General features: G+C 41.9%; 1 protein-coding gene across 1 annotated transcript; it reads right to left on the minus strand.

Moving 5' to 3' along the window:
- Positions 1 to 2,698: 2,698 nt before the first annotated feature.
- LOC131105662 (ladderlectin-like) lies at positions 2,699 to 7,415 on the minus strand. The gene is made up of 7 exons (XM_078790464.1): positions 7,352 to 7,415; positions 6,487 to 6,528; positions 6,364 to 6,385; positions 5,685 to 5,770; positions 4,625 to 4,759; positions 3,193 to 3,286; positions 2,699 to 3,127 (listed from the first exon to the last, which is right to left on the minus strand). The coding sequence occupies exons 2-7, from the start codon at positions 6,526 to 6,528 to the stop codon at positions 3,117 to 3,119; spliced, it is 390 nt and encodes a 129-aa protein (XP_078646590.1). The 5' UTR covers positions 7,352 to 7,415; the 3' UTR covers positions 2,699 to 3,116.
- Between the last annotated feature and the right edge of the window lie 4,168 nt (positions 7,416 to 11,583).

Below are 11,583 nucleotides of genomic sequence, written 5' to 3' on the forward strand. Positions count from 1 at the left end.
CCAACCCTGGTGTGCACCAAGTGGATTGAAACCGCTTGAGAAATCGGTGTTGGTCTCTTTGCTAGTGAACTCGGGGTGTTCCGATCCAATATTGATATTGAATATTTACCGGGACATAATTCACCCCAGAACGATCGATAGGGGAGGGGTTGCCACAATGCGTGTCCCCGGGGACTTCATTCCGGACGCCACCGCACCCTGGTCCGCCACCCTACAGAGGTCCCCCCTGCTGGAGGCGGTGGACACCTTTAAACCCATCCCTGCATCACACCACGGCACGGTGGACCCACATGTTCCCACTGCCCTGGGCACGGCACGTTTTGTGTTTGTCCACGACGCGGTGCATTTAAGTATGCTTCGAAATCCCAGAAACAAAACTCTTGGCTCGATAATGATGCATGTAACGTGGGGGGGGGCAGATTATATGTACTGTATGTATAACACATCCACCCCTTTCCTTACGTCCAAATATCCAACCTCCACAAAGTGCATTAGGCAAAGAGAGTCATTAGTACAAATGGGCTCAAGGTATTTCTGCATGGTGTGTGTGTGTGTGTGTGTGTGTGTGTGTGTGTGTGTCTGTCTGTCGCTGGAGGGAAGCACTATGTCTTTCTTTTTTGGTGTGCCCATCCCACACACACACACACACACACACACACACACACCATCATCCTCCATTCCTGTGGAGAAGACAGGGTGCCCCCCTGCCCCTTGTTCTCTCCCGCTGCGATGGGGAAGTGCATCCTCATTTAATAATGTATCAGAGAGAAGACCGAGCGAGGGAGAGCTCTGACCCAGACCAACGCAGCCTCTCCATTATTTAGCATTTACTGACACCTTCCAGCTCATTTCTGACTCGCTGTTTAATGTAGCGCCACGACGGGTGGAGGCAGGGCTAATGCTCACGCCCGCTTGATTTTTCATGCTTAGTTTGTATTATCGCCTAATGAAACAGAAAGTGCAGGTTTATTGAAAAGCTAAAGGTGTGTGTTTCCTGAGCCCAGACACACATTGGAAAATCAGTGCAGCTGTGTCGCTATCCCTTGTGTACATTAAGCCTGGAGGTATCTTGAAAAGGAACAAGTCACACACCCCATGCACAGTGGACCCTTAGTTAGCGTCCAACTTTAACCAAAACAGACACTCATCAATTTTTCCCATAGAAAATAATGGAAATCCAACTGATTCATTCCAGAAAGCTTTAAAAAAAATGTACAATTATCACTTTACATGCAGAAAACTCAAATTAAAATTGAATATACTGTAAATGACTAATTAGAGGGATAATGGACATTTAACCCTTTATAGGGCAAGTAGCCATATATGGTAACTTAAAAAAACAGGGTTTCCCCATGTCTCAGCAAGGCAACACAGTCATATGACTTTCTCATGCCAATCAGCCAAGATCAGACAATGTCACAGGAAGTGACATCATGGGCTGTGATCAATCAAGAGTGAGCCAGACAGTATCAAACTTCCTTCTTCATTCAGAAGTCGGAAATTACAATTTTCTGACGCTTGGGGCCCGACACTCTCGGCCCAAACATAAAAACTAACCATGATAAGTTGATCACAGTCACTCTGACTACAGTACCTCTGTTGATGTCACCTTGTGCAGGTTGACCTGTCCCTTTTCCATACCATAAATGGGCAAGGAACCGTATATGGTAACTTCTTTGATCTTGATTTGCACCCAAAACCTGAAACTTTTTAAAAAAGTAGAAAGAGAAAAAAAATCTTCTTATAGCCCCCAATAACACTGAAGGATTGAATTTTTAAATTTCGAAGTATTTCAGTGAGTGCCCTATAAAGGGTTAAGGCTACCCATGATTGTTCCAAAAGACACAATGTGGCAGTGAGACACCATACTTACACCACCTTCCTCTTTTGGCATGATTTAATTCTTCAACAATCGTGTTTCTTACTTCCACAATCCACAATGGAGCCAAAGAAAGTTCCAAGTGTCAGTATAAGAAGGTGAGAAACACCTTTGAGTGTTTTGAATTTGAGACTTATGACAAAGCAGGAAGTCTTTGAGAACATCAGTTACGTGGCTGACGTCCGGTTGCCATTTTCTTAGCAAGCTAAGGATGCTAACAAGAATATTTGTGATAAAAAAATTTGCACCTATTTCATTTGTATTTCCTTGTATTTCCAAAACCTGTTTTAATTTATTCCACCCACAGCCCGCCACGCCCAGGCAATTCACCACTAAGCAGGGTGCGCTTCGCCTGCACCAAAAATAGATCAGGTCCGAGCAGGGCACCCTTGGTGTGCTGTATTGTCACGAAATTTCCACTGCGCCAACCTGAAAATGTGGGCACCTCCCCTGGTGCGCCGCCACGGCTATCTCGGCACAGTCCAGTATACCAAATTACCAAAATGGCTGAGCACGGAGGTGCGCTCGACGAAATTACCAGTGTATGGGGTGCGCCACCAACTGTCACCTTGCGCTGCGCAAATTAGAGCCCCTTGACTTTGCTGATGATCTGGGCCTACATCATGATGCACTTAGCCTTCCCGTCTCTCACTCAATGTGAGAGTGGGAATTCAGTACGCCTCTTTGATTGCAAATTCGTGGACTGTCACAACCCTACTCTGCACCCATCTTCAAAAGTCAGAGAAAAGAATGAGTCAAACACACGATGATCAGTTATGTGCTTTATTCATCCTTGGACAGGAATTAACATATGGCAAAAAGAAACTCCAGAAATCTGGAATGCTGAGACAAAGAAGTACCTAAGAACATATTAAAGAGGGCAAGGCTGCCTCTCAAGGCTGATTAGTGGCTAATTAAACTCGTCAAGTGTTTTGATGTGTATTCCTTCTTCAATTGCTGCCGTCATAATGAATCATAATTAATTAGGGTTCCACCCAAACTCTGATTTTGACTTGATAGAGTTGGTCTGTAGTATGATTTTTGAGGGTACCCCATAATAGACACTATAGCAAAAGTATTTGAATGTGCCTCTTTTAATTATGGACTCAAATTCCAAGACAAACCTTCCTAGACTAGATTATGAATCGACCATGGTCGCCACTTCCATACTTTGCATCTCTGATACAAACATATGGTTTGGGTACAGTGCAGTCCACGTCGTCCCAGAGTTTGGCTGTCATAAAAATCCTAAAACGTTTAAGTATGACACCACTGAATCCTGATCATATTTGAAATGATTTTGTTATACTTACTAACTGCATCAATCTCGACACAATCGCCAAGGTTTTGAGGAGCTCCGACACCAAAGTCGTTGAGTGTGCCATCAGTCCATATGAATTGCATATTCTGGAAAAAAATCCAACTGCTAATTACCATAGCCATATATAATAGCATGGAGCTCTTATTAACATACAGGTATTATCTATTATATATAATGGTCTAAACACCAAATATGCCTTATTTACATTTTTGAATGCATCTGAAATGCACAATATTTACACAATTTTTTTGTTAATACCTCTATTGTACCATATGTAGATTATGTACCTCTAATATAACATATTGGCATCATATTAAATGGTCTGTACACCAAATATGTCATATTTACCTGTGATTAATGGCACCTCAAATATATCATATTTACTGGTAAATATCCCTAATGTACAGTATTTAAATCATATTTATGAGTGTATACTGCTAACATATATTTGCATCATGCTAAATGGTAGGTAACCTCTAATATAACACATTTGTTGCTACATCAGATAGGCCATGTTTAATGTATATTTACATTATCATTACTGTATATACCCCAATGTACCATACTGACAATCCGAAGGAATTAACATCATATTAAATGGTCAATACACCAGATATGCCATTTTTATCCATGTTTAATGTACCATATTTACACTATTTATTGGTACCGTATATACCTCTAACGCATATTTATTTGTATATACATTATGTACCATACTGACATCATAGTTAATGGTTTGTACCTCTAATGTACCAGATTTACATAATTTTTAATGTATGCTTATGCTAATATAACGTGTGACCATCATATTAAACGGTTGCTTCACCAAATTATGTGTATCTGCACTCGGAATGGGTGGGGCATAAACCGAAAGTAGGCGTGGTTAAATTAGAAATGGGTGGGGCTTGAAGTCTTAAATCGACATGGATTGATCAGAAGTTGCTGTATTTGTTCTTTATTATTCACCTGCACCTTTATAAAACAAGTTTATACTGTAACATGTATACTGTCAAGTATTTGAAAGGGTATAATATTTTACATTTTACTCTTATGTACATAATGTATTAACAATCAGCACTTTGCAGTATGATAGCCATACAGGCATAATGTTTAATGCAGTTCTTGTACAGTCTGTGCGGGTGTACCTTATGTTGTGGCCAGTCAATGTCTGTGTCACCAAAGTTACCAAACAAGTTTACGAAGTAACTTTAGATCCAAACTGAAATAAAGGTGAGCTGAGGAAAATCTAAACAAACCCGTCTGGAGTCTGGCTGACTTGTCACATGAACTATGCAGTATTCATCCAGGCTCAGTCACAGCAATATGAAAACATGTATATTTACTGTATGTATACGGTTTGTCACGTTTTCATGAAATGCATTGCGGTAAAATAGAGACAAAGCGTGAATTGATAAAGGTTTCACCTCAATGTTATCATGGATTCCAATCCAGGTGTCTTGATCGCCACCACCACCTTCCTCGATGAGATTAAGAATGACACGATATTCCAAATTGCTGTGTATGGAGACCAGATTCCCGCCTAAAATGTTGCAGGTCCTCTAAAAGGAGGGTAAAACAAAACAATAATGAGCCGCCTCCTCCTTTCGATGTTTGGCTAACAGAGCCATGAAAGGCACATATCATGTTTTTTTAACTAAATGTGTGCTTTTTTTAAAGCAAGACCAACAATTTAGCATTGAATAAGTCTCTGAATTTATTTATTTTAATTGAAGCTAGCCAATAATAAATGATTCATTTATTGCAACTTCTGGTTCGGCATGGTTTTGCACCGTACTTTATTCATTCATTCATTCATTTTCTACCGCTTTTTCCTCACGAGGGTCGTGGGGGTGCTGGAGCCTATCCCAGCTGTCTTTGGGCGAGAGGCGGGGTACACCCTGGACTGGTCGCCAGCCAACCACAGGGCACATATAGACAAACAACCATTCACACTCACATTCATACCTATGGACAATTTGGAGTCACCAATTAACCTAGCATGTTTTTGGAATGTGGGAGAAAACCCGGAGAAAACCCACGGGGAGAACATGCAAGCTACACACAGAGATGACCGAGGGTGGAATCGAACCCTGGTCCTCCTAGCTGTGAGGTCTGGGCGCTAACCACTCGACCGCCATGCCGCCTACCGTACTTTATATCTTTCATTATTTCCGCCATCTTCTTCATCAGTTGGCTGTGCAGAATGAGCTAGTGATGACTATAGGTCCTGGCCACCCACTTTGTAGTGGAAAATGAGTGGATGGGTTAAAATGCATAAGAAAGTTTGATATTTTGAACATTTTCAACACGACTGTGATCTGTGTAGTGTTTTACTTTAAAATGTCAGCAAAAAGCTATCGGTTCCCCTACCCCTGTTTTACAGAGAGATCACCTTCTTTGCATCAAAGTGTAAAACAAACAGATGATTTGCTGATTCTAATAGCTGGTATCAACACCACTGAGTGAAATTCTTCCACACTGTACCTCTGCATCGGTAAAATCCCTGGGGTAAGCTTGGTAGATGTAACACTGATCGTTCAGCTGAGTCCAGCCTTTAGGACAGTCATTGACTGACAGGCAGTTGTTAGGTAGGTGGAAAGACGCACATGTCAAACAAAGATGGTATCAAACATGCTTCCAATATAACATTTGACATCGTATTTCAATGGTATATACACCAAATATACCATATTTGTGTAGTGCACCTCACCTGTGCAATATCTGATCAACCTCCATGTGCAATATTAAGGCTCTAAATGCAATATATTAAATTTTATGTGAAGTATTTCTATAATGCCTCATATTAACTCTAGCAAGATCTCAGTGTATAGACTGGTCATATATCTAATCTCGTTTCATATTATCTGCATACTGTATTGTATATAACTCTGGGAAAAACTGTTGATTTTGTTAATACTTGGGTTGTTTATATTGTTTATTTTTCTATATTGTGTATTTTGTACTGCTTAACTGATTCTGTACTCTTGCTGCTGTGCAATGCAAATTTCCCCACTGAGGGACGAATAAAGGCATATCTTATCTTAATGTGCCATATTTTTTATCATGCTTAATGTAATACTCATATTTAAGTTATGTATGTTTAAGGGTGAAGGCAAGGACATGGTGGTGTGAAAACAAGAGTATTTGACTCATAGCTACCAACCTTTCTTGACACTGAAGGACCACTGTGGAGAAAAATGGCACATGGTTGAAATCAAACTGTAGAGAACGCCAATAAATCAAACACAGTATTACTGGATAGGTCATCAGGTGGACTTGGACTTACAACTCCATTGAGGAGGACCAACATGCAGAGAGGAAACAACATCTGAGAAAAAATATGTAAATAAATCAGGGCTGGATTTACATATAATGGTAATTATGGGTGTGTTGATTGATAGGTCAACAATCGGTATAGGCTGATATCAGTGAAAAAGCATGATGGTATCAATACTTGTTTTAAAAGGCTGATCGTTTTCGCTGATCCCAGTCGGAACCCACTGTAATATTTGGGGATAGTAAGTGCCACCGCTGTACGGATTTGGGAGCATGCAGACAGTATTGGGCACTTTTAGTGCAGGAGGAACTTTTGTTGTGTGCCGGGCTGCATCGGGCTACGGTCGCCCTCTGCAACCACTTCTAAACTCTATGCGCAAACCTGTTTTTCATTCAGGTTTCCAATGAATGCGAGAAGAGTTGTGGATGCCAGCATTTGGTCAATGTTCTGGTAATACAAGTTTGTTTGACATGAAATCAGCTATGAAAATCAGTGCAAAAGCAAAGTAGCTCTCACAAGAAAAAAAGCCTGGTGACCCCTGATATAGCCAGTAGTCCATTTAAGCATTTACAGTGCATGTATGTGATCTGTATTGCTATCAGTATCGGCTGATTTCACTCATGGAATATCGATATTGGTATCGGCAGCATAGAACCCAGATCAAAACATCCCTAATGATAATGGTTATTATTTGCAACATACTTGAGAAAGTTACATTGACACACATGTTTACATTTCACAACATGTTCCAAAAGGAGTAGAAAGTAGCAGAGATTATTTAATTCTACACTCTTCTGTATATAAACACACAAAGACAAAAACAGCAAAAACGATTTGTTGATTGAATTTGGAGAGTAAAGATAGGTATCGTTACCTTTGCAGTCTCGATGCTTGACACTGAGGTCGACGAGGACAATCTGTCGTTTGCTTAGCACAGTCCTGGAATGTTCTTTGACTGTAAATGTCTAATTGCTGTCATTTCCATTCACAAGGAAGGCGTTGTACTTTCACACAGCAATAGACACACTGAAATCGGGGCGTCAACTCCAGTCCACTCCCGCCCAAGTTCGTGTTTTACACACTGACTTTCAAAAAGGAACAATTTCCCGACGTGACAGGAGTGATTAGTTCATGTCAGAGCTTAAGAGCTTTGTTGTGCCTCAGTGGGAAAGTTGTTTGGCATTTAAAATAAGAACAAAATACATATGCCCAAGTATTAGACACATGCTCTTTTGCTGTGATGCCACTTGATGCATTAACGGCTGATATTGGCATAAAAATGAGCAAGGGGAGTTTGCAGATAAATACCATTGGCATGCAAATGATGACGTGCTCCACACCTCAACAATCTTGCTCGCTCAGTTTGTCTGCAGTCTTGAGTTATTACCAAGGTTTGTTTGGATTCTAAATATGCAGTTGGCAATGACTCTAAAGTGCTGGTTATGTGAGGGAGGAGTTTGTGCCACATACAAATGTTTGTGATGCAACTTTGATGTCATCGCTTATGATGTATTGTTAGTTTGATGGGTGTTTTTAATCTTTTCATTCATTCATTTTCTGACGCTTATCCTCAATAGGGTTGCGGGCGTGCTGGAGCCTATCCCAGCTGTCTTCAGGCGAGAGGCGGGGTACACCCTGGACTGGTCGCCAGCCAATCACAGGGCACATATAGACAAACAACTATTCACACTCACATTCATACCTATGGACAATTTGGAGTCACCAATTAACCTAGCATGTTTTTGGAATGTGGGAGGAAACCGGAGTACCCGGAAAAAAACCCACGCATGCACGGGGAGAACATGCAAACTCCACACAGAGATGGCCGAGGGTGGAATTGAACTCGGGTCTTCGAGCTGTGAGGCCTCTGAGCTAACCACTTTCTCCGCTGTGCAGCCTTTTTACTCCATATTTTTACATTTTTATCGACAATGTTTTTTTATTACAATTTGATGCATTTATTTTTGTGTTTTTATTGTTAGTTTCCATATTTTTCTCCATTATTTATTTATTTGTATTAATCACAATGCTATTTTGTATTTTTCATATTTCTTAATGTTTATTCTCCAGACTTATTTTATTTTGATGGTCTATACTACTTTTTTATGTTTCAACAGTAATGTGTGGGGGCTGCACGGCGGTCGTGTCCTCACAACTAGGAGACCAGGGTTCAATTCCACCCTCGGCCATCTCTGTGTGGAGTTTGGATGTTCTCCCGATGCGTGGGTTTTCTCCGGGTACTCCGGTTTCCTCCCACATTCCAAAAACATGCTAGGTTAATTGGCGACTCCAAATTGTCCATAGGTATGAATGTGAGTGTGAATGGTTGTTTGTCTATATGTGCCCTGTGATTGGCTGGCGACCAGTCCAGGGTGTACCCCACCTTTTGTCCGAAGACAGCTGGGATAGGCTCCAGCACCCCCGCGACCCTCGTAAGGATTAGCGGTAGAAAATGAATGAATGAATGAACAGAAAGTGTGTCCTTAGGGTCCGTTTATGAGCACCAAACATGAGCGTTATTTATCCTCTACACTTGTTTGTGCCACTTTTGCGAAGAGGCGCTAAAATGTTGGCTTCTAAAATTTCGGATGATGTCAAAAAGGAAAAACCTCCTTCCTCATGGACATCATACCTTCTCCAACCACATCCCAAGCTAAACGATGACACCTCATGTGTACCGTGCTGACCAAATTGTAAAAAAAAAAATGCAGGCTTTGCTACACATCTTAAAATCACATTGCTATGCTCAAATAGTTGGCTATAAAATAGTTTAAAATGTTCCATAACAAATGGAAGTGCACAGCCTTGAAGTCTCCTATTCTTCCGTGAGTGACGAGCACCGCTAGCTGCCATTTCTTTCTTTTCCCCCATGGAATCCATTTCACATAATTAAAGACACTCCAATGAAATGGACCCTCAGCAAGAGTGGCTTTCAGCAAGGAGGGGAGGATGAGAGGCAGAGTAGTGGGGTATTGGTTGTTCAAGGAGCCTCCCCTCCCGCCCTTTTCTACCTTGTTACCCCTCCTTTTCCTCCCCAATGGGGGGGTTGGCCCACCTTGAAGCGAGGCATAGCAGCACTGTGCGGATCAATATCATCTCCGTTATTAATATCAAATGCGCATTACTTTGTTTTCTGTCTGGCAAGGGGCCAAGGCAACTGAAGGGGGGACGCAGGCGGGGGTCCACCGAGCGACCGACAGCTACTTCCTTCCTGCCTCTCCACCCCATCCATAAGCGACCATTTACCAGGACTGTAATTTACTTTGGTGAGTTTTTAGGGTATTGTTTTGTCAGGGCCAATCAGGGCTGAGTAACAAATGATCCCGCTGGAGTGGAGGGTGGGCTGGCTCTGGCCAAGCTCCATCCACCACACCCCACCTCCCCACCCACCCCCCCCGCATCCCACTTCTTAAGTGACACATGTGGCCAAATGCCTTTTTGGAAGTTTCACGTCAATTGCTTTTGCCCTTGATGCTGCCAGCGATGGGAAGCGGAAGACGATAAAACTGGACACGGTATTCCTCACCGGACAGAAAAAAATGACAACTGGCATCTTTGCGGTCAAAATGAAGCATGATGACCTCTGTAGTTGTTCCATTGAATGAAAGATTACAAAATATTAACTGGTTAGTGTATATGCTTACCTCATGCCCCCCCCCCCCACCTACTCATGCTGTAATGTAGTTGGTTATTGACTCTTATTGACTCTTTTTCATTAGCAAAAATAGGCAGTCTATGGTACTGCTGGGTTCCAACAATGCCTCGTCACTGATGTAAACAACTCATTGAGCTAATATTAGCTTGTCCTGTGCCTGTGTCTTAGCTTTGGACCCGGCAGTATTTTACTACTTAGTCTCCATTTTGCTGCGTTAAAACATTCATTCATTCATTTTCTACCGCTTTTCCTCACGAGGGTCGCGGGGGGTGCTGGAGCCTATCCCAGCTGTCTTTGGGCGAGAGGCGGGGTACGCCCTGGACAGGTCACCAGCCAATCACAGGGCACATATAGACAAACAACCATTCACACTCACATTCATACCTATGGACAATTTGGAGTTGCCAATTAACCTAGCATGTTTTTGGAATGTGGGAGGAAACCGGAGTACCCAGAGAAAACCCACACATGCACGGGGAGAACATGCAAACTCCACACAGAGATGGCCGAGGGTGGAATTGAACCCTGGTCTCCTAGCTGTGAGGTCTGTGCCCTAACCACTCGTCCGCCGTGCTGCCTGCGTTAAAACAATATGCGTTTAAATTGTCAGTAGCCATGTATACATGGACCCAAATATTCCAATTCCATTCGGTTATTTGCTCAAACGGAAAGAATCTACACCTCATTTCGAAAGAAAAGTGCCAATCCGAATGAACATATAATCGGATTCACAGGGGTGGAATATTCCTTTCCCCAATCCGATTGAGGTACGTATCTTGTACCCGCTCAAACGGAAAGTTGCCAGACTGTGTTCTTCTTTGTGGTGTTTTTCTTCTTCTGTTGTGTATTGGCGGTTGGCAAGCAGCTTTCGTGTGCATTAGCGCCATCTGTGGAACAGAATCTAAACCCTTCTATACGCCATTCACAAGTCCAGTTTTATTAAAAAAAGAAAATACATATCTATATAAAACATGTGCCGAGCTTAATTATAAAATATTAGCAAGATTTAACTTTATCTTTTCCTGGTTTCTTGTGCGTTCTTTCAGCGAATGCTGAGATATGACGTAACACGCAGATCGAGACGTTTCTCAGTTATAAAAATGGAGACGAGCAATCGGCACTGGACTGCTGCGGAAAGTTTGTTTATGATTCAAACAAAATTTCAAGACTGGACGAAGGAAAAACTGGCAATACGGAGTTATTCCAACAAGTGAAAGAAAAACTCGAGGATGTCGGTATCACGTGATGTTGGTGTTCACACTTTACTGCGCATGCCCCATTGACTATTCTGGTTGATTATAGCGGTGCATGTAGACACGCAATTGGAATATTCCTTACCATGTATACCATTGCTTTCGGAAAGGTCATTCGGAAAGAGAAAAACTCATGTAAACGTGGCATGTTTTTTTTTTTTTTTCACTTCACGTTTCACGCCAAATCAAAGTCAATCA

The sequence above is a fragment of the Doryrhamphus excisus genome, linkage group LG5 (genome assembly GCF_037039965.1).
Source record: "Doryrhamphus excisus strain RoL-2023G ecotype Guam linkage group LG5, RoL_Dexc_Guam_v1.1, whole genome shotgun sequence".
NCBI lineage: Eukaryota > Metazoa > Chordata > Actinopteri > Syngnathiformes > Syngnathidae > Doryrhamphus > Doryrhamphus excisus.

Excerpts from the sequence above, each read along its gene's own strand:
- LOC131105662 (XM_078790464.1), bottom strand. The coding sequence starts at position 6,528 with ATGTTGTTTCCTCTCTGCATGTTGGTCCTCCTCAATGGAGTT. Across the intron at positions 5,771-6,363 it reads GTCCTTCAGTGTCAAGAAAG|TCAATGACTGTCCTAAAGGC; the intron begins GTTGGTAGCTAT and ends ACTGCCTGTCAG. Across the intron at positions 4,760-5,684 it reads GGGATTTTACCGATGCAGAG|AGGACCTGCAACATTTTAGG; the intron begins GTACAGTGTGGA and ends CCCTCCTTTTAG.